The sequence below is a fragment of the Scyliorhinus torazame genome, chromosome 10 (genome assembly GCF_047496885.1).
Source record: "Scyliorhinus torazame isolate Kashiwa2021f chromosome 10, sScyTor2.1, whole genome shotgun sequence".
In the NCBI taxonomy this organism is placed as follows: Eukaryota; Metazoa; Chordata; class Chondrichthyes; order Carcharhiniformes; family Scyliorhinidae; genus Scyliorhinus; species Scyliorhinus torazame.
The window spans coordinates 26,592,586-26,618,432 of NC_092716.1; the positions used below are offsets into that span (position 1 = coordinate 26,592,586).

The 25,847-nt window shown below is 48.8% G+C and overlaps 1 protein-coding gene across 1 annotated transcript in view; it reads left to right on the forward strand.

Annotated features, from left to right (window-relative positions):
* Positions 1–8,784: 8,784 nt before the first annotated feature.
* LOC140384791 (rifampicin phosphotransferase-like) overlaps positions 8,785–25,847 on the forward strand; it is a 123,137-nt gene continuing 106,074 nt past the window's right edge. Inside the window, exons 1-5 of the mRNA XM_072466781.1 lie at positions 8,785–9,192; positions 10,504–10,638; positions 12,714–12,838; positions 13,136–13,204; positions 15,115–15,228. Coding sequence (XP_072322882.1) covers positions 8,785–9,192; positions 10,504–10,638; positions 12,714–12,838; positions 13,136–13,204; positions 15,115–15,228 — 851 coding nt within the window. The remainder of the gene's footprint in view (positions 9,193–10,503; positions 10,639–12,713; positions 12,839–13,135; positions 13,205–15,114; positions 15,229–25,847) is intronic.

Genomic DNA, 25,847 nt, shown 5'->3' on the forward strand with positions numbered 1-25,847 from the left:
AGAAAGACATGAGGGGCTGGATTCTCCATTATTGGGACTATGTCCCCATGCCAGCATCAAAACGGTAGAGTTTCACGCCAGAAAACCTGGAATGAAAGGGCCACAAATTCTTAGCCCTGCAGGGGGCTAGCAGGGACCCGGCGTAGATCTCGCAGCTTTTGCTGCAGATACGGGCCCCCGTACGTCCGGGTTGGAGGCTGCGCATGCGCCGTGCTCCATGACGGACTCGGACCGCAGAGCTGGACCCAAAAAAGAAACCCCCCGATCGGCCGCGCACCCGACCCTCAACGTCTGCACAAGCATTTACCGGCCGCCAATTAAGCACCCCCCCCCCCCCCACTCTGATCGGCCCTACCAGGGCTGAAGCCCATTAGTTCCACGCTGTCGTGACTTCAGCCGGTCGGGGGGGGGGGGGGGGGGGGAGAATGGCGGAGCGGGCCTCGGCCAATGGCTCCAGGTAGGTCCCAGGCAGAATCGGGGCCCACAGAATCAGGGAACTGGCGCCTTGCCCGATTCCTTGTCGAAATCGGGTTCTCCGCCCCTGTGCCGGCCGCGATTTCGCCGTCAGAGTGCGGAGAATCCAGCCCGAGGTGTCATATTGTAAGAGTGATGATATTTCAGCGAGATGTAGAGCTGGACGAGAATACCGAGATAGGGTACGGTGAGGCTATGGAGGGATTTGTAAACAAAGGGTTTTCAGCAGCCAGCAGCGCGGGTTCAATTCCCGTACCAGCCTCCCCGAACAGGCACCGGAATGTGGCGACTAGGGGCTTTTCACAGTAACTCCATTGTGACAATAAGCGATTTTTATTGTTATTATTTTAAAATCAAGATGTTGCTGGATCAGGAGTCACTGTGGGTCAGTGAGAACAGCAGTGACCGGTGAATGGGCCTTCCTCTGTGTTTAAGGCACAGACTGCAGAATTCTGGATGACATCAAGTTCACAGAGTAGAATGCAGGAGACCAACCGGCAGCATGTTGGAATAGTCGAGTCAGGAGGTAACAAAGACACAAAGGAGGGTTTCTGCAGCATATGAGATGAGCAGAGGCAAAGTCAGACAATGTTTCAGAGGGAGAAATAGGCTGGCTGAGTGATGGCTTGAAGGTAGGCTGGCAGATTATCTTGGGTTCAAATGTAACACCGTGAACTATTGCCAGGGGGAGGGATGTAATTTCACTTTAAGGAATGTTATTTGAAGGTGAAAAGCAGGAGGATTTGAGGAAATATACTTTTACCCAGAGGGAAATCTGGGTAAAAGATTTTTACCCAGATGGGAATCTGGAATACATAGAACATACAGTGCAAAAGGAGACCATTCGGCCCATCGAGTCTGCACCGACCCACTTAAGCCCTCACTTTCACCCTAGCCCCGTAACTCAATAACCCCTCCGAACCTTTTTGGTCACTCAGGGCAATTTATCATGGCCAATCCACCTAACCTGCACGTCTTTGGACTGTGGGAGGAAACCTGAGCACCCGAAGGAAACCCACGCAGACACGGGGAGAATGTGACCCAGCAGGGAATCGAGCCTGGGACCCTGGTGATGTGAAGCCACAGTGCTATCCACTTGTGCTACCGTGCTGCCCTCTCGTGATTGCGCTGCTTTGGAGGATAGTTGAGGCCAAATGCTGGGAAGTGTGGCTGGTATAGATTAGAGTAGGTTATTTTTGTCAGTGCAGGCTTGATGGGTCGATGATTCTATGACTATGAATCGGTAGCTACAGTGATGGACCGAAAACAATAGCTTCAGTCTTCCCAATACTTAATTGAAGCAGATTTCTGTTCACCCATACTGGATACCTGGATATATTAGCAACTGTGGAGGAGTTGAGAGGTGTCAGTGAGGTAGAGCTGGGTGCCGTAGGCACCCTCAGTGAAAACAACAGGGGCAGGATTCTCCGACCCCTCGCCGGGTCGGAGAATTGCCGGGGGGCGGCGTGAATCCCGCCCCCGCCGGCCGCCGAATTCTCCGGCACCGAAAATTTGGTGGGGGCGGGAATTGCGCTGCGCCGGTCGGCGGGCCCCCCCCCGGCGTTTCTCCGGCCCGCGATGGGCCGAAGTCCCACTGCTGTCTTGCCAGTCCTGCCGGCGTGAATCAAACCACTTACCTTACCGACAGGACTAGTGGCGCGGGCGGGCTCCGGGGTCCTGGGGGGGGTGGGCACGGGGCGATCTGGCCCCAGGGGATGCCCCCACAGTGGCCTGGCCCGCGATCGGGGCCCACAGATCCACGGGCGGGCCTGTGCCGTGGGGGCACTCTTTTCCTTCCACCTCGGCCATAGCCTCCGCGATGGCTGATGCGGAAGTGACCCCCCCCCCCCCACGCATGCGCGGGGATGACATCAGCAGCCGCTGACGCTCCCGCACATGTGTGGACTTCCGCCGACCGGCAGAGTCCCTTCGGCCCCGACTGGTGTGGCGCCAAAGGCCTTTCCCGCCGGCCGGCGGCGTGCCAACCACACCGCCGCGGGCCTAGCCCCTCAAGGTGAGGGCTTGGCCCCTAAAGGTGAGGAGAAATCCGCACCTTTGGGGCGGCCCGACGCCGGAGTGGTTCACGCCACTCCCTCCCGCCGGAATCCCGGCCCAGATTTTGGATAATGTCACCAAGAGGCAGCTAGCAGATGAAAAATAGGAGAGGACCAAAGATGGACCCTTCGGTGGAGAGAATGGGAATGAGGTGTGGGGACTGGGAAAGAGGGGGTGTACCAAAGGAAGGAAAAAAGATTAGGGAACGGAGAGGTGGGAGAATAATACAGGCATAAAGGGAGGAGAGGTTAAAGAAACCGAGAGAGGGAAGCAAAACATGCAGGGGCAGAAAGAGGGCAGGAAATAAGGTAGATAGTCAACAATCTTTTCCCAGAGGTAGAGGAGTCTAGAACTAGAGGGCATAGGTTTAAGGTGAGAGGAGAGAGATACAAAAGAGACCAGGGGCGAAATTCTCCCCCAACGGCGGGATGCCCGCCGACTGGCGCCAAAGCCGGCGCAAATCAGACGGGCATCGCGCCGGCAAAAAGGTGCGGAAGTCTCCGCATCTTTGGCGGCCTAGCCCCAACATTGAGGGGCTAGGCCGACGCCGGAGGGATTTCTGCCCCGCCAGCTGGCGGAAATGGCGTTTGTTGCCCCGCCAGCTGGCGCGGAAATGCGGCGCATGCGCGGGAGCGTCAGCGGCCGCTGTCAGTTTCCCAGCGCATGCGCGGGAGCGTCAGCGGCCGCTGTCAGTTTCCCGCGCATGCGCAGTGGGGAGAGTCACTTCCGCCTCCGCCATGGTGGAGGCCGTGGCGGAGGCGGAAGGGAAAGAGTGCCCCCACGGCACAGGCCCGCCCGCGGATCGGTGGGCCCCGATCGCGGGCCAGGCCACCGTGGGGGCACCCCCCGGGGTCAGATCGCCCCGCGCCCCCCCCCAGGACCCCGGAGCCCGCCCACGCCGCCTGGTCCCGCCGGTAAATACCAGGTTTGATTTACGCCGGCGGGACAGGCAATTCCTGGGCGGGACTTCGGCCCATCCGGGCCGGAGAATCCAGCGGGGGGTCCCGCCAACCGGCGCGGCCGGATTCCCGCCCCCCGCCCAATCTCCTTGAGCGGAGACTTCGGCGGGGGCGGGGGCGGGATTCACGGCGGCCAACGGCCATTCTCCGACCCGGCGGGGGGTCGGAGAATGACGCCCCTGAGGGGAAATTTCTAAATAAATTTCACCCTTCACAAAGGGTGGTGAGCAGCTTGAATGGGCTGCCAGAGGCAGTGGTAGAGGCAGGTACAATTTTGTCCTTTAAAAAGCAGTTAGACAGTTACATGTGCAGGGTGGGTACAGAGGGATATGGGCCAAATGCGGGCAAGTGGGACTAGCTTAGTGATAGAAACTGGGTGGCATGGACCAGGTGGGCCGATGGGCCTGTTTCCATGCTGTCAACATCTATGACTCTAGGTTCACTGACTGGGGGAGGGGCGGGTGGGGGGGGGGGGGCAAATGGAATGGCGAGTGCTGGCTGAACTGTGGTCCCTGATCCAAGCCCATCCCCAACATCCACCCATTCCACCACCCACCCTCACCCCGCTCCTCCTCTGTGGCCAGCCCAGACCAACCATCTGACAGAGCATCAAGGCAGGTTGTAATATTGTGTACCGATGTTTAATGTGAAAACATAATACAGATACATGCCCTCGCTCCTATCACTAAGATGTGCCCTGCACCCATGCCAACTTAACTGGTGCCTACTTTTCTGGCCTTATGGGCCCTAATGCTACGTCTATGTGGATCCCCAAATGGTACATCAAGAGTGGGGGCGACCTACTATGAATTCCGCCCTGCGACCTGGGTCCCCTTTGTCGTGCATTTTCTGGGATGACCGAGCCTGGATGGGCCCGGCTGCTGCTCCGATGTCCCAGGTGGTGTGGTGCCGCCCTGTTCTGCCTACCAGATTTAACAGAGACAGGAGGGGGAGAGTCCGAGGTGCTGAGGTGTTCCATGGGGGGGGGGGGGGGGGGGCGTTATTGGTGTGTGTGTGGCCCATGCACCCCGAATGGCGGGCGGCAGCTGACAGTCTCCTTCCCGGGCCGGGGTACAGGGTCACCCGCCTCTCCTCCACTGCACTTAGCAGGGTCTCAAGATCGGCGGCCGTAAAACGCTCCTGTCTTGTTGGCTGGGATGGTGTTTTTGGGGTGTGCAGTGTGTGTACGGGGTTTCAGCTTGTCAGCCCTGTGAGTGTCAATCGCGAATCTGGCGAATCCCGCACCTTTTCTCATTGGAATTGCTTGTGTTCAACAGGGAGCCCGTTTTGCTGTCGTAGAACTCCGCGAATCCTGCCCCAGTGTCAACATAGTCTCAGGAACAGAGAATTCCGCCGGACATCTTCAGAATCGACTTTCCCCCCAGTTGTGGTCACAGCGCCACCCCTAGGTAGAATAGCATTACACTGTTGCGACTACTCACTATTTTTTATTTCATATTTTTATCACATCTAGCACATTTGGGGGCCAAAGATGCGCTGGGGAATCCCCCTGGGAAGTTCCCACGTAAAGGTTTACCTGGAAATTGTCCAGAAGAGCTACTTTCTCTGGGAGAATTGTGTTGCTCTGGGAATCCCCTGACAAAGCGATGGTTCTGCCAGCTTTACCCTCAAGAGTTACTGTGAAAGAGTTAGAAGGAGAAAAAGCTCTTCTAATTTCTGGGTAAAACAGTCCGAGGACCCCTCACAGCATGCCCCACCCTGCCCCCACAGTATTCTGCACCTACACGGGAATCCTTCCTCCCCCGCCATCCCGACCAACCCCCCCCCGACCTGAGCAACACCCCCTGACACAAAGGGCACCGCCCCGACCGAATTACACCCCCAAAGCTACCCGTCACCCTCCCCCACCCATCGATACCGGGACCTGAATAACAACCCACCCCGACCCAACCATTCCCACCCGACCACCCCCCCGACCTGTACGCTCCCCCCCCCCCCCCCCCCCCCCCTGTCTGACCCCCACCCGATCGACACCCCAGCCTCGATATCTGGGCAACCCCCCTCCACCTTCCAATGTCCAGGTCCCGCTCTCCCCCGGTGACCCCCTTCCCCAATATCCGGATGGAGCAGGGGCACACTCCGCTCCTTCAGTCTCACCCGGTCTGAGTCAGGAAGCTTGGGTGAGACAGAGGGCACAATCTACCTGCTTCGTCGCACCCATATTTGGGCAATTGGGTGCGCAACGTGGCCGGTAGTCACCAGGAGAAGCCTCTTCCAGGATCTACCCAACTCGCCCACTACACCTCGCACTTTCCTGCCAGATCGAGAGCTAGATTCTGCCCATTGTGAGCTGGATCGGTATTTGGCTAATTTGTACATGAGAGAGAGTAGCTAGCCTCACTCTATCATGCCGCTCTCGTGATCTACCCAAGGCATTGGGATCTAACCCCTTCACCTCAGAGACCATAGGCAATCGACGTTCAGTACTCGTCCCCACAAATGGGACAAGGCAGAACGGCACTTGTGGGGGGTCTCTCAGGGGATCAGAGGCCCCTGGGTGATTGGCCTCCAGGAAGGGTGACATCCTGGCACTACTGGTGCCTCCCTGGCACTGCCAGCCTGGCATCCTGGCACTGCCAAGATGCCCAGATGGCACTGGCGGGGTACTGCAGGCTGACAATGCCAAGGTATCAGGCCTGCATTGTGCCTCTGCCAGGGATCGCTGGGTGAGTTGGGGATTGCAGGGGTCAAGAGATTGGGGCACCATTCAATAATGGTGTCTCGGTCTCCTCCTGCACTGAGGAGCTCCTCGGTACAGGAAACAGGACTAAGTGCAGCCTGAGCGGGGCATTCCCCTCTGAGGTCCCAGATTGCAATAAAGTCCTGTTCGATCGTGTGGTCTTGGTGCTACGAGTGCCGGGAAACACCCGACTATACTCTCTCAGCACGGGACTCTGTTGCAATTCGGTTAGATTGTGCCCAGGCATTTTCCATTTCAAGCGCAGATAAGTTCCTACACAACGGCAATCCACCACTGATTGCCACTCTGAGGACATTATGGGAAGTTATAAAATATAATATAACACCAAGTCGTTTAAGGAGAAAAAACTTTTGGTCAGAGTGGTAGATTTTAAGAAGCGTCTTAATGGATGCAAGGGAGGTAGACAGAGTTAACAATGGAATTTCAGAGCTCTGTAGACAGCGAAAGGCATGGCCACCAATGGTATAGTGATTAAAATTGGGGATACACAAGAACCCAGAAAAGGAGGAGTGTAAGTTACAAAATAGGCAGCAAAGTTTGGGATGATCTCAAATTTACAGAGGGTAGGATGTGGGACGACGGTCAGCAGTGCATGAGAATGTTTAAGTTTGCGCTGACAAAGGCAAAGATGAAGGTTTTAGCAGCAAAAGACCTGAGGTAGGGGAGGGGACGAGCAATGTTATGGAGGTGGAAGTAGATGGTTTTAGTGTCGGCTCTGTTATGTGGTTTGAAATATGAGACTGAGGCAGCCTCAGGGTTTGCCGAGGAAAGGGATGGAATTGGTGGTGAGGGAGATAAATTTGTAGAGAATGAACCCAAAACAGTGGCTTCAGTCTTCACAATATTGAATTGGAGGGAATTTCTGCTGATGCAATACAGGATGTCAGATAAGCAGCCTGTGGACGGGGCGACGGGGGAGATAAGTTGTGGTGAGGTACAGTTGGATGTCATCAGCGCACATGTGCAAACTGATGTTGTGCTTTCAGATGATGTCACTGTCGATAAGAATAACTGGGAGGCCAGCATTTATCACTCGTCCCTAATTGCCCTTGAACCGGGTTGCTAGCTGGGCCATTTGAGAGTCAGTCATATTGCTGTGGGTCTGGAGACACATGTAGGCCAGACCTCCTTCCATAAAGGACATTCGTGGACTGGACGGGTTTTTACCACAATCACTGATAGTTTCATAGTCGCTATTATTGAGACTAGCTTTCAACTCCAGACTTGTTAACTGAATTTTGAATTCAAATTACTGCCGTGGGGTGAATTTCAACCCATGTCCCCAGAGTATGAGCCTATTGGATATTGGTCTGGTGACATTACCAGTCCACCACCATCTCTCATTAGAATTAACGTTTCAAACAATGAGAATAATCTTTATTATTGTCACAATTAGGCTTACATTAACACTGCAATGACGTTAGTGTGAAAATCCCCTAGTAGCCACACTCCAGCACCTGTCCGGGTACACTGAGGGAGAATTCAGAACGTCCAATTCACCTAACAAGCACGTCTTTCGGGACTTGAGGGAGGAAACCGGAGCACCCGTAGGAACCCCACGCAGACATGGGGAGAATGTGCAGACTCCGCACAGACAGTGACCCAAGTCAGGAATCGAACCTGGGTCCCTGGTACTGTGAAGCAACAGTACTAACCACTGTGCTATCAGAACATCTCTACAGTATGATACAAGATATATTTTCTGAGACGAATGTTGAGAAGTGGGTTTGAGGATTTTAAGGGTTATTCATAATGTTGCCTCAAGTCAGGGATGAATTTAGTGTTCCTTAAAATAGTGATTCAAGAGGTGAAGTGATAGGGAGAAAGGCATTGGAATGATCAAGCATGAAGTCTGGAACAAACATGCTTGATCTTGCCTTATCCCACTTTGAGTTTTGTTCAGGTCTTGTATGCTTATAGAAAGGCGGGAATATAACACCAAAGCAGTAGGTTTGCATTGATGCTGGAATAGTCTGGGAAAGGGGAGGAGGTCAAGGTCATTGTATAACTGGCCTATGGTCACTGGGTTGGAGACTTTGCTTGAGATTGGCATTATCCAAAGATTATGCTGATAGGCTTTGTTGAAAAGAAGTGGGAGGATATTTGTGCAAAGCATAAACTTCAGCACAGAAATAATGGGCTGCATAGCGTGTTGCTTTCAGATTATGTAAATTTTCAGAAATAATATAGTGTGTATGTGCGTGTGTGCTTGTTCCCCACTGATCACGTGTAAAACACATAACTGGCCGAAATCTCTGGTGACTTTAATGGATAGAAATGTATGTAGTTCCTGGAAATTTAAGATGCTTCATGCAGCCTTGGGTTTCAGTTCAATTTATCACGGTGGAAACAGCAAAAGTTAACTTGAATCTTGATTTGACATAAAAGTGCTTTTCTTTCAAAGTTATGAGCTATTGAAGGTCAATTTCAGGGTTTGCCAAAGAGGTAGGTTCTGTAAGTGGAGCAACTTCCCTCTCACCCTCAGTGAATTACCTCCTCTTTTACATGTCAGGCACTGACTGGACCATCGCATTGAGTAGAAGGAGCCAGCTCAATGTTTCAATACTCTTGTCTATGTCGTTAAGCAATCATTACCATATATTAGACACTGGACGGAAAGAATTACACACCCTGGCCAGTATGATCAGTCTATTCTTGCTCGTGTCAGTCTTCCTTTGCATCTATGTAGTAAAGAATCTGCTACAGGAAGACCCAGAGCCATTAAATGGAAGGTATTCTGTTCCAGGGAGATGGCATGCACTGAAAGAATTATTTTTTGTAATCCTATACCATATCAACAGGAGGAAAAATGGAACTGGTACTAAAACTGACCTGGAGAGAGAGAACATGGGGTTGGGTCACAATAGAGCAGAAGAATTCGGCATTGGAAAAGATGGAACAGAAAGTAGAGAGCCTGGAACATTTTTAGGATCTTCATCCAAAGAAATGGAATGTGTTCCAAATTTACTGAGCCACCCTCAGGTAAGGCTACTAATTTTTAATGTTGCATTAGTAAGTTTCACATTATCTGAACCAGCCTGCACTCTGAACCCTCGGAATATATGTTTCCAAACTGACCGTGTACTATATCTTCTAAAGAATAATGATTGTCTTTTGTAGAGATTGCAGGAGCCTTTAATTTCATAACAGTTTTATGTGAACGGTTTTACACAATTAGATATAGTTGTAATGGTCAACTAATGTATAGGTTAGACATGTTTAAACTTTGCTCATTGATTGGCCGATTGATATTTAGATCTTGGGTTTATAATTCAACAGTAAAATGCTGTTGAAGGTTGGCTTCAACTTTACCTTTTCATACTGATAGTATCCAAAGTTACTCTAGCCCATATCCAGCAATCTCCGCAGTTACATTATTCTATACCTACACTCTCCACAGAAATTCCACTTTCCTTGTTACCCAAACATTCCAGCGGTTATACTATTGGGGATTTACGACTTTTACATTTCTACCTACATTTTCTTTTAGTTAGATTATCCTACAGATCTGAATACAACTTAACTTATCACAATTGTGTTTCACAGACCAGATTCAAGTAAGGTTGAGAATGAGTTGAGGAAATTGCAAGAAAGCTATGAAATGCCATTGATACTGCTGTAAAATAAGGCAGGAACGTTTGGAACATTTAAAAAAATTGGCAAAAGATTATTTTGGAAAGGGAATAAACAATAGAAACAATTCAACCATTTTATTCACGGTGTAGTCTAAAGTTGTTATTTTAATTGTCAATAGTTTATGTTTATTACCTTCAGGCATGATGCATCCAAACACTATTGCCACGAGTGCCAATATTGCCACTATTGCTTCGAGACCAAGAATAACTTTCCTATGTTTGAAAGTTCTGTACTCAAACATGGTTGGTTTTTCAGCCCAAGATCATAATAAGGCTATAAGCTATGCTTAATCAGATCACGTGTATGGTCTTCAATGTAACATAGAAACATTTGTGGTCCAGAAGTAGACTGTTCAGTCCATCAAGTTCTCAGTTTTCAGAATTGTAACATAATCAATGTTGTTATAATAACTTCAAATAAATTCAGAGGCAGTGTATTCAAGTCTTTCTTACCTAAAGAGGAGAACACTGGAATACTGGAGCAGTTAAAGCAACGAGCATAACTGCCTTTAAGTGATAACTAAACAAGTACATGGGGAAGATATGTTGAATTTTTTCTGTAAAATCGTTGTATTGATACATACATATAAATAGTTTCAAATTTGGCACATATTCACAACAATAATGATTAAACCCTTTCTACTCGACATTTGTCCAGGCTATCAATTCAATTCACTTCATAGGATTCACGGAAACAGATAAAACCCTATTTGTACTACGTCTTTGCAGAAGACCAAATGGCCTGTGTGAAATCTGGCTGTTCCTCCGAGTTGAAGGCATTGGAAACTTTGAGGTAAAGAATTTTGATTCTAGGCTACAAATAATTGTAAAGTCTTTCAAATTGGTGTAATAATTCACTTTTATTAAACAATGCAATTTTACATGAATAATTGCATGTAATTGCACAACACTGACTTTAATATATCCGTTAACAATATGCATGTACCTTATTTATTGTTATCTTTCAACATTATTTCACAATGCCAAACCTCAGCATAACTAATCCTGTTATTGTAAATGCTTTGTTCCTGCTGAATGTTCATTTCAACGAGATCAGACCAAACCACGATTAAAAAAAGGATGGAAATTACTGATCTGCTTTCCTTTGATTTCACCAAAGAACTCCTAAAAATATTGTTTTTGTAACACTTGTACATCTTCGCAGGCAACAAATTCCTTTTGCAGTGTTAAATGGTCAAACACCACATACATCTGTGCATAGCAGAATCCTGTCAACTTGCAAATTATATCAATTACTGGATGATCTTTCTTTTTGATGATGATGGTTGAAGGCAGAATGTTGGCCTGGATGCCAGGAACTTCCCGTTTTTTTTGCATAATTAAGTTATACCTTCTATATTCGCCTGACAGGCAGATGTTGTGATTGTTTAATGGTAGCTCCTACATTGTAATACCACTCAGTACTATATTGGAGTGTCAGTCTGAATTACGTGCTGCAGTTACGGGGATTGCGGCTTTAACACCTCGCAGGGTTCAGAAATGAGAGTAGCACCAATGGTGCGAGCTGACACTTACGGGGGAGATTTGCATTAGCAGGCCATGAACAATAAAACTCCACTGTATCATATGAAGTAGGTTATTTTTAAGGACATTTGAGATGGAAGGAGTACACTCCCAAGCATATAGTCAAATTGTACCTTAATAGTGTACTGTGCGTCAGCGTAAATACTTCAAACTCAAATATATGAAGAACGTTAATGGAATTTGTCAGCAATTTGGGTTCTAATTCATTGAAATAATACTGAACTTTCAGAAATATGGGGCGGGATTCAGCAAACTTGAGTTGAACTCTGCTGAACTGTGCATTTAGCAGGGTGATTCTTAACATCTGTAGAGCCAAGATACACACCATTTCAACAGCACGTTGCTGTTTGTTTTGGACTTGGCGAGGAACTCACTGCCAAGGCCACTCTCCTGCATTGCGATTTCTACTCTGGGTGTAATTTATAGAGGCAGCCCTGACCTTTCGACACCGCTCTGCGCCCCCATCCGCAGCTTCAGGACCCCCCCACTTCACCCAACCTACCTCTTCTGGGGTCCTTGAACCACACACCCCCCCACCTCCTCTTCTGGGCATGGCCTGACCCCCTAGCATGGACAAACTGGCACATGGGCACCTTGACACTGCTAGCCTGGCAGTGCCATCTTAGCACCCCATCAGTGTCAGAGTGGCAGTGCCAGGGTGCCAGTGTGGAAGTGCCACGGTGCCAGGCTGTGAGTGCCAAGGTGCCCAGGTACTAGGGGGAGTGCCAGGTCACCACTCTGCCCAGTGCCCGACCACCCAAGGGTATCAACTCCGCAGCGAGACTCCCCGAGGGTGCCATCACGATTGATTCACGACTCTGCGAACCAGTACCAAACGGCGCCTGGTTGAGGCCTCGCTGGGGAGGCCGGAGAATCCCGGACCCTGGGTGAATTTGGCGAGCGCATATTTAAATGAGCCTAATGGCCCATTTAAATATGCACGCATGAATCTCACCCAGCAAGAGTGAGATCCTGATCGCAACATGCCGCGAGATTCCGTTGAAGCTCACGAGACATTTTGGTCGTTGCGATTCCCGATGAAGGCCAAGTCTGACGCGATGAGATCGTTGAATCGCACCCATGGTGATTCAGGGAATTCAAAAACGGCACATGGACCAAAGGAAAAAGGCTGAGACAAAGAAAAATTAGAAAAAAATGAAGTGCCCTATTGTAGTCAGGATATATTTTGTCAGGGCCTTCAAACTTTACCCTGTACTGTAATCCTCAATCAGAGCAGATGTAATTTGCATAATAAATTACTACACTGCTGCAATGCCTCAATTTATGAAGACTATGGTAATGGTATAGCTCTCAACCTTTCAGCATCCTGTCCACCCTGATGCAATCGTCCGCGAAGAGAGTGAGAAATGCTGGAGCGGAGGAGGTCTAAAACTGGAATGTCTTGAACCATATCAACGGTGGAGGATTTTCTTTAACGGGCTTCTGAGGTCAGTACTGGTTAAAACCTAACAGTTTTCAATAGTAACATAATGTTGTTCACGTTGCTGGAGATACTCAAATTGAATCTTTTACATCCAACTCAATAAGCTGATAGGAAAGGTTTTCCATTTGATTCGAAATAACTTGTGTGCTTTCCTATACAGATACATAAACATTTATTTGATATGGTTAGCAGTCAACTACACCACTTACTGAAAGTGTGATGATAACAGGCTTAATATAGGGAGCGATGTTAATGGCTGCCTGTTGTTCCGTTTATCTAATTTTATACTTTTGTTCTACAGAAAGGGGTCATGCAGACATGAATGGAGTGAAGAGGAAGGGGAACTTATCCATGTCAAGTTTGGATTTATGTATGTTAAATAAATCATGAACAAAATGATTTAAAGAGTATTCTTTATTTCTCTGCGATAATAAATAGTCATGGGGCTGGATTCTCCCATGGGCGGGATCCTCCGTTTCGCCTGCAGCGCACTCACGCCCGCGGATTTCCCAACAGCATGGGGGTGTCCACAATGGGAAACCATTGGAGGATCCCGCTGCTGGTAGGGGTGTACCGCACCAGAAAACATGTGCGGCAGGATGGAAAATCCCGCCCATTATATTTCTGATCTTGAAGCCTCATCTCCACTACTTTATTTTATAATGGGTTTCAGTGAGGACCATATTGAATCCTTTTTTAATGTTGAGATGGAGTTTAAATATTTCCGAACCTGAAGATCCCACCTACTATTTAGCAATAAACATAGCGCAGTAAATTGTGTTGAGAACAAGTGGCAGTGAAGCTTTGTCTGTACAGCAGCTATTAATTATCAAACAGAACTCAAATGGATATTGAGGGGATTTCCCCCCTGTCTTTGGTTGGCGGGAAAGCTGGTGAGGATGGAGAATCCAATGGGAGTCCCCAAATGCCTTTTACGCTAGCGGGAATTCCCCATTGAGATTGTCCCTAACCCACCAATGACGTAGTTGGGTTGCCACCATGAAAGATCGGAAACCCCATTACTTTTTATTTCAATATCATTTGCGGGCTTTGCCACTGTATTATTCCCCCCACGTAAGGATTTTCCTTACCGCCAGCATGACCATGTCGGTGGGGTTTCCATCAGTTTATGACGAATGAGGACCTGGTGGCTTGTCCCCGCCAGGGGCACACAGCTACGTACAGCCCGCAAGGGGAAAAGGTTCATGCCCTGGAAGTGCCCTGGCATTGCCTGCTGACAGTGCCTGAGCACTGCCCTCTGGCACTACCCCGTGGGGGCCATGCCTGGTTACTGGCATGGGGCAGTGCCAGGAGGGTTTCTGTTGGGGAGGTCCATGGGGGATGGTCCCGGGGGGAGGAGTGGGGGGGGGGGGGGGGGGAGGTCAGGGTCCATGGGGGAATTATTTTCTCAGGGTAAAACATAGGCTTGATGTCTAAAGCAATCCAGGAATTCTGAGGGCAAATTTGAAAAAATGGTGGCAGTGTCCCACGAGAGCAGCAGCAGGATTGAAGGGCGAGTAGTGGTGATTTAAACTAGCGGTTAACTTGTAGGCTAAATGCATGCACTATTAGAACCTGGAGAACTTAAACAGTGGAAGGGAATAGATTGGTGGAGAAAGGCAATGGATTGTTGGAGCCTGACCAAGAACAGAACAAGAAGGAGCCCCCGAGGGAGCTTCCACTGCCCAAGAAGCATCTTAAACTCTTTAAACATTCACTGGAAATGAGTTTCTCTCGACTTCGACCGCCCATGGCTTGTGACTTTAAGAACTGCCAAACCAACTTGGGTAGAGGACAAATTGCCTGAGTCATAGCAAAGGCATTTGCTTCTAATTTCATATACTAAAAAGGCTATTGCCTGTTTCCAGATGTATACTACTTAAATCCAGATCCACCTGATGGTCAGGGTGACCTGCAATCCAGCAGTAAGTTGTTGAGTTAACCTCCATGCAATTTGCCCTGGCCAATTCTCCATTTAAACCGATGAGGTAACGGGTCAAAAGTCGCCCTCAATGGTTAAACGATGAAATGGTTCAAAGCAACTTGGTCAGGTAATGTTTCCATACTAATAATAATCTTTTTTGCATAAAACAGACGTGCATTGCTTCACAACTTGATCTCAGTTTTTCCTTTGAAATTATACCTGAAACTTTGCCAGTTAACCCTCCATCTGAAATATGTACAGCTGTTAATATTAATTTTCAAAACATTGTAATGAAACCTTCAACACCCCATGAAATGTATCGGTTGGCAAATTAATTTTACTCCTTTTCTCCTCAGCTGGTCAGCTTTTAGCCGTGTGTTTGATTTTGAGACTGATATCCATCCTCGGGCACTTGCTCGGGCCATTGCAAAGGAGAAATGGAACAGAAGATTCATTGGAAACATGAATATGTGAGTACAGGTTATTAGAGGTATTTTGATACCAATGAATCAACCCTATTATGTGTTCAATGACTGTTCATACAATCACTCCTATATGCCCCACTTTAACTTCACCGTTTCACATGGTCTTTCTACTTCCAACATGTCAAGCGTCGATAAGATAATCTCCAACACTTTTCTTTTTAAATTCTTTATCATTTCTGATCCCCCTTGCCCCTCTGAAGACCACTTCATTCTGTATTCACGCCTGGTGAAAATTCAGTCAAATCACTTACAACTGCACTCTCAAGCTAATGACCCTCCATTCACCATGTTATTTCCACAGTTATTGATCTATTCAATCAAACCCTCTCCTCTGCCTCTGATGCCCTTGTCCGCACTAAAACCATTAATCATCCTCATCCTCGCATAGCCCTCATCTCCACTGCTTTAAGCTCAAGAAATGTTTATGGTGAACAACTTGTTTCACCATTCAGTGCTAGATCTGGTTGGATCAGATAAAGCAGGCATTGTCAAAGTCGGGGGCGCGACCCGCGGGTGGGTCGCGGGCGGGTGTCGGGAGGGTCCGCGGCGCTCCTGATCGCGCAAATTCGGGAGCAACAGCCGCAGCAGCCGGCTTTTAATAATGCCGGCTGCAAGTGGCCTTCAAAATGACCACGAACATATTAAAAAAAATGCGCCCGCACTGCGTATGTGTGTCCGCTTATCAGTGCACAAGCGCAGAGTTTTGTGCATGCGCACCAATGAGTGCCGCGTGTGCAGTGCGACCGCATTTTAAAAATCTGGTTGCAGCCTTTTTGAAGGCCGTTCGCAGCCGGTATTGCTAAAAGCCGGCTGCAAAAAGTTCGGGGAGAATGATGTGATTGGTTGCTTTCTGAGCTTTGATGCTGATGAAGTGGAAGTCTCTTACTCCAAGAATGGTGAGTGATCCAACGATGGTTTCACCGCAGCTGTAACTTCAACCGAGAGATGTCAACTTTTTTAATCTTGATTTTTAAACATTCCAAAACAAAGTGCCTGTAGGTCGTATTTGGAAGCTTTATCAATTAATTGATTTTTAAGTGTGTTTTTTTAAAATACATTTTTAATTGTAATGTTTAGGTGAAATGTGGTGAACCTCCAATTTCTAGAGGATGAAAACATTTTCAGTTTCTGCATTTTTTTCCTGTAAAATTTTATCAAATAAAACTCCTCCTGAACTTGTAAAAAAAAAGCCGGGTGCTGCGGCTTGGTGCCCGCGAATTTGCGCAATCGGAGATGCAGAAGATTTTTTTTAAAATTCTATGTAATCTTCCTGCCGAAAGGGAGGCAGAGAGCAGGTCACGCCCCCCGAAAATTGACATCACATGCTTTGGGCGCGATTGCGATTCCTCCATTTTGTCAGCAGCAAATAAGGTAAGAGAAAATGGTGGGTTGCGAAGGTCGGCCAGCGTGGGTCGCAAAGGTCGGCCGGCGTAGATCGGCCGGCGTGGGTCGCGAAGATCAGCCGGGTTGGGTCGCAAAGGTTGGCCGGTTGGTAAAAATGGGTCCCCGGAAGAAAAGTTTGAAAAACACTGCGATAAAGTACTATTGGGGCCTACTAACCTCAGCCAGGCTGCTCACTGTTCCAGGGTAATTTGGGAATGCCTTCAGCTGCATGGGCACTAAGCCCTGGAATTCCCTCCCCAAATTAATTTGCCTTTTATCTCTGTCCTTCAGGATGCTCCTGAAATCTCTCCCCATTATAACATCTATAGGAGAAAAGGATGCTAATTGGTTGGCAAGTGCACTCTGATTGGCAAAGCATTACCATGGAGAAACCAAACAGGAGCCAGACGCTCGCCTACACTTCTGGGCAATTCAAAAAGGCGCACGGCTTGAATATATAACTTTTGTTTGCAGAGAACGGGTCCCAGTGAATGAATGGATGTCGCATCTAGCAAACGTAAATGAGTCTCATTGTGAGCTCGACTGATTATCTAAAATTGTTGGTGTAGCTATTAGCACACTCAGGGTTGCCGCTAAATCACACAGAAGCCTGGTGAGCCTATAATACCGCATTGCTTTCCCCATGCCAATAAGACGGCAAATCAGAGACTTGCTTACCGTTTTCTCATGTAGCATAGATAGCTGTGACCGTTTGAAATTTGGCATTTTTACATTTTGTCCTGAATGATGAGTGCAAGATGTAAAGATTCAACAACATATCTCTCTTTTCAGTAATATCCAAGTTCTGTACTACCAACATAGAACATAGAACATTACAGCACAGTACAGACCCTTCGGCCCTCAATGTTGCACCGACCTGTGAAACCACTCTAAAGCCCATCTACACTATTCCCTGATCGTCCATATGTCTATCCAATGACCATTTGAATGCCCTTAGTGTTGGCGATTCCACTACTGTTGCAGGCAGGGCCATCCACGCCTTTACTACTCTCTGAGTAAAGAACCTACCTCTGACATCTGTCTTATATCTATCTCCCCTCAATTTAAAGCTATGTCCCCTCGTGCTAGACATCACCACCCGAGGAAAAAGGCTCTCACTGTCCACCCTATCCAATCCTCTGATCATCTTGTATGCCTCAATTAAGTCACCTCTTAACCTTCTTCTCTCTAACAAAAACAGCCTCAAGTCCCTCAGCCTTTCCTCATAAGATCTTCCCTCCATACCAGGCAACATTCTGGTAAATCTCCTCTGCACCCTTTCCAATGCTTCCACATCCTTCCTATAATGCGGCGACCAGAATTGCACGCAATGCTCCAAATGCGGCCGCACCAGAGTTTTGTACAGCTGCAACATGGCCTCATGGCTCCGAAACTCAATCCCTCTACCAATAAAAGCTAACACACCGTACGCATTCTTAACAACCGTCTCAACCTGGGTGGCAACTTTCGGGGATCTTTCAGGGGCAGGTTGCATAAATAGTTGGGTAGCTAGAGTGGGGGGAGGGTGGCGAAGGAGTTGGCAGCAAAGGCACGACAGTGGCTTTCAGCACCACTTTCTGCAGTGTACAAAATTATGAAGTACATCTAAAGGATAGATAATAAGAAACTGTTCCTCTTAGCAGAGGAGTCAATAACCAAGGGACATAGATTTAAAATCAGTGGCAGGAAAATTAGAGGAGATTTGAGTAAAAGCTCTTCAATGTTGTCAGGGTTCCTGTCTCTACCACCCTTTCAGGAAGTGAGATCCAGATTCCCACCGCCATCTGGGTGGCAAAGAAGGATTTAGATGAGCACTTGAGATGTCGTAGCATACAATGACACGGACCAAGAGCTGGAAAATGGGGTTAGGATAGATAGGCTCCTGATGGTCACATAATGGGCTGAAGGGCCTTTTTCTGTGCTGTAAAACTCAATGACCATTCAACTCCCTTCCTGATACGGGGTTCCTCGACTAAGTGCCTTTGAACAAGGAACCCCCCCCCCCCCCCCCAGCTCGCCCCTGGAGCCTGCAAGCACACAGGGTTTACTTGTTATTAAGTCTGTATGATGAGCCCCCTGCCCACTGTTGCTTTGGTACCAGCAGCGGCTGGATGAGGCCTAGCCAGCGACGCCCACTTTCTATCAATGAATTTTTAAAAACGCCCGTAGGTGGGCCTTACTTGCCCATTTAAGGGTCTCAATTGGCGGTGAGGTGTGAAGGACGTCCACCGAGCCTTTCTGCCACAGGCTTAATGGAGGTGGAGGTGGAGGGGGTCAATGGCGGGGTCCCGTCAAGGGGGGGGGGGGGGGCACACAAGATCACACGCAATGTTTCAGGTATGTCACCTTTCATCAGTTCCTTGAAATAACATTGAATCTAGTGCAATCGAGACAAACTGTGGATAACATTGCATGCTTTGAGATATCATCAGTCTACGAGAGACACAGGGAGATAAAAGATTTACAGCAAAGAAGGAAGTTATTTGGCCCACTGTGTCGGTGTCAGACAAACAGGTTATCCAGCCTAATTTCATTTTCCTGCTCTAAATCCATCACAGCAGTGAAGGTTACAGCATTTCATGTGCGTACCCACATATTATTTTTCAATCCAATGAGCGTTTCCGCCTTTATCACCCTTCCAGACAGAAAGCCTTTTGTTACAAAATTCCACCTGTGGAAAAAAAGATAAACTTTCAAACTTAATATCTAATTTCACCAGGTCAATTTGTATTGCCACGCAGGAGCGGAAATTCCTGCCCGATGTCAGGCGACCTTAGACTGGTCAGCGAAATTTCCCATCCCACTCACAACGATTGCCATCGCTGGCAGGAGCAAGACGCCCAGGCCAATGACAATGTTCTTTAACAACAAAATCAAGAAACACCTTTATCACAGAATTTACAGTGCAGAAGGAGGTCATTCGGCCCATCGAGTCAGCACTGGCCCTTGGAAAGAGCACCCAACTTAAGCCCACGCCTCCACCTCATCCCCGTAACCCACTAACCCCACCCAACCTTTTGGACACTAGGGGAAATTTATCATGGCCAATCCACCTAACCTGCACATCTTTGGACTGTGGGAGGAAACCCACACAGACACTGGGAGAACGTGCAGACTCCCCACAGACAGTGACCCAAGCCGGGAATCAAACCTGGGACCCGGAGCTGTGAAGCAACTGTGCTAACCACTGTGCTACCATGCTGCCCACGAGCAGCAGCTCACTTCATAGAATGGTTCTGGGACAAAATTTGACTTTGTACTACCTAAGGAGATATTTCTGCAAACATTGTTTTCATAAAACAAATCCTGTGAGATTCCGAAACGCTGTCTCTCTCTTCGAAGATGCTGTCTTTCCTGAAGGGTACTTCCAGCATTTTGTGCATTCAACGGTGGTACAGTGGTCAGCACTGCTGCCTCACAGCACCAGGGACCGGGGTTGAATTTCGGCATTGGGTCACTGTCTGTGTTGGGTTTGCACTTTCTCCCCGCGTCTGCGTGGGTTTCCTCCGGGTGCTCCGGCTTCCTCCCACAGTCCAAGGATGTGCAGGTTAGGTGGATTGGCCAAACTAAATTCGCTCTTAGTGTCCAAAGATGTGGAGCTACGAATAAGGGCGGGGGAGTGGGCCTCAGAAGGAAGCTCTTTCAGAGGGCCAGTGCAGACTCGATGGACTGAATGGTCACCTTTAGCACTGTAGAAATTCTATGGATTTCAGAATTCTAGCATTCACAGTATTTTCATTTTGTATTTAATGAATTGCCTGCAGGCTGCTGCCATAATTACATATATTGCAGGGTTCTGAAGTGTTTGTGTTAATCACAAATAACCATAATCTCTCTGGTTACTCCTTCTAAGAGGGTCTATCTGCTGTGGTTGTGGCTGATGACGCCACCTCAGACCAACGAGGAGACTTGCTACAATGATGTCCATGCTGCGACCAGGGCTTGATCGCTTTGGCACCTTGAAGATGCGGTTCAGGTCACAGGACCGCTCTGAAGGGGCCCTCCAGTATAGCGCTAGGAAGGTCTCCCACATCATGGTAGCCTGCTGCATCCTCCGCAACATCATGCAGCAGAGGGGTGATGTGCTGGAGGCGGGGGATGAACACCAGGCCTGGGTTGGCAGTAACAGCGGTTCAAGTTCATGGGGAGATCAGGTCCATGGGATGGAGGATGATGACGGGCCGCTCCACGATGAGCTTTGGTGCTCCGCGTCGTTCAACAACGTCTGACTCCTAACCACTGAGCACTTTCCACCGTCCACCTGGGTGATCCCTGCATGCAAGCTGGCCATTCCATCACACAGTCCCACCAAACCCTTGGGGTGGTGGAGGGGGGAGGACATGGTGCGGGGTGAGGGGGGGGGGAGGAAGAGTTGGGGTGAAGAGAGATGAGGACGGCCCACCTCCAACGTATTGCTGTGATTCCCGCGCTGTGACCTGGGTCTCCTTTGGCAGCCGTCTTCTGGAGCGACCGGGAATGGATGGCCGGCCAACGCTCAACAGTCCCAGTTGGCATGGTGCCAGTCTGTTATGCCGACTGCCATCAGATGGGCCAGGAACTGGAGGGGGTGAGTCCGAGGCGTTGTGATGTTCTGGCACCTCCCTTACAGGTGTCACTGGCATGGGCCTCATCACCTCCTCCTCCCTCGTGATGCCTAATGGCCCCCATGATACTCCATGGGACAGGGTTGCAACCAAGGCAAACTCCTGAGGGTCTCCCGCCACCTGCCATCATCAGTCCTGGAGGCCCGCTCTGGTCACGACCAGGATCTCGATGCTTACGGCCATGGAGCACAGGACTGGGCCACCATCCTCTGGGACTGTGCCATATCACTCAGGGACTGGATCAGGTCAGCCAGTGCCCAGGCAATGTCGACGATGCCCTTAGCCAGAACCCATTGCGACTGGGCCAAACTCCGGAGTGCCATGTCCATGTCCAGGTGGCCTTGGTACATAGCTGCCTGTGACAGGGCAGCCCTGTCCTGCGCCTCAGCCACCGCCCGCACAGAGTGCCCCAGGCCTTGGACATCCTGACCCGTGGCTGATGCTTTCACCCCCAAGGCCATCACTGCAGATGCCACACTATCAGTGTTGGCCTGGGTGGCACACAATGTTGGCACCGCCTCCTGCTCCTACAGATGGTTGGACGTCTCCGAATGCACCTGCAGACACTGGATGGTTGCTGACAACCGCTCATGTAGTCCGTGGCTCTGTTTTCCATCTACATTATCAATAGGACCACCCTTTCCAGAAGCCCGAGACCCGTCTGGGCGGTAGCTGGTTCCCGGTGTCAGGCCACCCTCAGATTGTCCACCTCCTCCGGAGTTACTGCCTCCACCTGATGTAACATCAGTCGCCCCCGGACTGGTGCTTTGGAGTGAGTTTTCAGGGGTCTCCTCGCTATCTGTCACCTCCTCGCCGCTGGGACTGCTTGGGGTTGGGGTCGGGGGACACCAGAAGGGCCTGCCTCATTGCCAAGCGATCCTGCAAGACACAAGACGCCTGATTGGATCATGGATCGGGGTGGTGGGTGGAAGTGAGGGGTGATGAGGGAGTAGTGGATGATAGTGAGGGGCTGATGATGGGTTGGTGAGGGGGTGGTGTGGGGAGGTGGGGTGGGGATGGTGACGGTGTGGTGTGGGGGGGGGGGGGTCATACCACCCATGACATGGGAAACTGAAAAGCAGCTGGGTCTCACTTGGTCGCCTGATGCTGACCTTTGCCTTGGCCCACAGCGAAAACAGCGCGAGAGGAGAGAGAGCCGAGACAGCGAAAACAGCGCGGGAGGAGAGAGACGGGAGATTTAAAAAGCGCGGGAGGAGAGAGCCAGGACAGCGAAAACAGCGCGAAAGGAGAGAGAGCCGGGACAGCGAAAACAGCGCGGGAGGAGAGAGCAGGGAGATTTTAAAAGCGCGGGAGGAGAGAGCCGGGACAGCGAAAACAGCGCGAGAGGAGAGAGAGCCGGGACAGCGAAAACAGCGCTGGAGGAGAGAGCCGAGAGATTTAAAAAGCGCGGGAGGAGAGAGCCGGGACAGTGCTGGGAGAGGTGAGTGCACAAAAGGTGTGGCAGGAGTGCCTTTAGACACGGAGTGCTGATTGGAACAGAGTGCATCTGAGTTTAGGTGAGTGAGTGAGTTCGGGTGAGTGGCGAGAGAGGGCTGTGTTTTTGTTGGTGTTCGGGTTTATCCTTGAGGTTATATTAAAAAAAAAAATTTAAATTATTATTTAAATTAATTAACTAATTGAATATGGCTGGACAGGTGATGTGCTTTTGCTGTATGATGATGGAACTGGTGGATCCCATTGAGACCGTCAGTGACCACATCTGCAGCAAGTGTTGGCTGCTCAAGGAACTTCGGCTCAGAATTGATGAGCTGGAGACAAAGCTGCACACACTGCGGCACATCAGGGAGGGGGAAAATTACCTGGACGCTTTGTTTCAGGAGGCAGTCACACCCGGTAGAATAAGTTCTGTTAATTCGGACAGTGGTCAGGGACAGAGTGGTGTGACTGCCAGGGAGGCAGGTAGGGGGATCCTGAGTTTAGGAGTTGAGGAGCCTCAGCCCTTGACCTTGTCCAACAGGTATGAGGTACTTGCTCCCTGTGTGGATGAGGAAGAGGGCTGTAGGGAGGATGCGTTGACTGACCACTGCACCGTGGTACAGGAAGCCATTCAAGAGGGAGGAGCAAAAAGACAAGTGGTAGTTGTAGGGGATTCTATAATTAGGGGGATTGATGACATCCTTTGTAAGCCAGATCGAGAGTCCCGCATGGTATGTTGCCTGCCCGGTGCCAGGGTGAGGGACATCTCTGATTGGCTTGTAAGGATATTGGAGAGGGAAGGGGAGGATCCAGTTGTTGTGGTCCACGTTGGGACTAACAACATAGGTAAGACTAGGAAAGAGGACCTGTTTGGGGATTATCAAACACTAGGGACTAAATTAAAGAACAGGTCCTCCAGGGTTATAATCTCTGGATTACTACCCGAGCCACGTGCCAATTGGCATAGGGTTGAGAAAATTAGGGAAGTTAACACGTGGCTAAAGGAGTGGTGCGGGAAAGAGGGATTCCATTTCATGGGGCATTGGCATCAGTACTGGGGCAGGAGGGACCTGTACCGTTGGGACGGTCTTCACCTGAACCATTCTGGGACCAGCGTTCTAGCGAATAGGATAAATAGGTTGGTCACAAGGACTTTAAACTAGCAAGTTGGGGGGGAAGGGAAGTGTAAAGCTATGGACAGTATAATGGTTAATGGAGATCAAGGCAGCAGGTTACGTGACAGGTTAGTATGTAGAGATATGGGTTCAAAAACAAGGAAAATTAGGAGAAAGGGTAAGAGGAAAAATAATCTGCGATAAGTTACTGATCAAGGTGTTAGGATTCATAACAAAGACATAAAAAACAGCATAAGTGTACTTTACCTGAATGCTCGTAGTATACGAAATAAGGTAAATGAGTTGATGGCGCAAATCATCGTGAATGACTATGATTTAGTGGCCATTACTGAAACGTGGTTAAAAGATGGTCACGACTGGGAGTTAAATATACAAGGGTACCAGACTATACAAAAGGATAGAATGGACGGTAAGGGCGGTGGGTGTAGCTTTGTTGTTTAAGGATGGCATCCGGGCAATAGTAAGGGATGATATTGGTGCTATGGAGGACAAGGTTGAATCAATTTGGGTGGAAATCAAGAATAGTAAGGCAAAAAGATCACTGATAGGAGTAGTCCATAGGCCACCAAATAGTGACAGGATGGTAGGGCAGGCAATAAGCAAAGAAATAATGGATGCATGTAGAAATGGTACAGCGGTTATCATGGGAGATTTTAATCTGCATATCGATTAGTTTAACCAGGTTGGTAAAGGCAGCCTTGAGGAGGAGTTTATAGAATGTGCCCGGGATAATTTCCTGAAACAGTATGTAATGGAACCTACAAGAGAACAAGCGGTCCTAGATCTGGTCCTGTGTAATGAGGCAGGATTGATTAATGATCTCATAGTTCGGGATCCTCTTGGAAGGAGCGACCACAATATGGTGGAATTTAAAATACAGTTCGAGGATGACAAGGTAAAATCAAACACTAGTGTTTTGTACTTAAACAAAGGCGATTACAATGGGATGAGAGCAGAACTAGCTAAGGTAGACTGGGAGCAAAGACTTCATGGTGAAGCAGTTGAGGAACAGTGGAGAACCTTCCGAGCGATCTTTCACAGTGTTCAGAAAAGTGTTCATACCGACAAAAAAGAAAGTCGGTAGAAAGGGGAAAAATCGACCGTGGATATCTAAGGAGGTGAGGGAGAGTATCAAATTGAAGGAAAAAACATACAAAGTGGCAAAAATTAGTGGGAGACTCGAGGACTGGGAAGTCTTTAGGGGACAACAGAAAGCTACTAAAAAAGCTATAAAGAAGAGTAAGGTAGACTATGAAAGTAAACTGGCTCAGAACATAAAAGCAGATAGTAAAAGCTTCTACAAATATATAAGACAAAAAAGAGTGGCTAAGGTAAATATTGGTCCTTTGGAAGATGAGAAGGGAGATTTAATAATAGGAGACGGGGAAATGGCTGAGGAGCTGAACAGGTTTTTTGGGTCAGTCTTCACAGTGGAGGACACAAATAACATGCCAGTGACTGATGGAAATAAATATATGATAAGTGAGGACCTTGAGATGATTGTAATCACTAAGGAGGCAGTATTGGGCAAGCTAATGGGGCTAAAGGTAGACAAGTCTCCTGGCCCTGATGGGTTGCATCCCAGAGTGTTAAAAGAGATGGCTAGGGAAATTGTAAACGCACTAGTGATAATTTATCAAAATTCACTCGACTCTGGGGTGGTCCCAGAGGATTGGAAAGTAGCAAAACGTGACACCACTGTTTAAAAAAGGAGGTCGGCAGAAAGCGGGTAATTATAGGCCGGTAAGCTTAACTTCGGTTGTAGGGAAAATGCTGGAATCTATCATTAAGGAGGAAATAGCGGGGCACCTGGAGGGAAATTGTCCCATTGGGCAGATGCAGCATGGGTTCACAAAGGGTAAGTCGTGTCTGACTAATTTGGTAGAATTGTTTGAGGACGTTACCAGTGCAGTAGATAATGGGGAGCCAATGGATGTGGTATATCTGGATTTCCAGAAAGCTTTTGACAAGGTGCCACACAAAAGGTTGCTGCATAAACTAAAGATGCATGGCATTGAGGGTAAAGTGGTAGCATGGGTAGAGG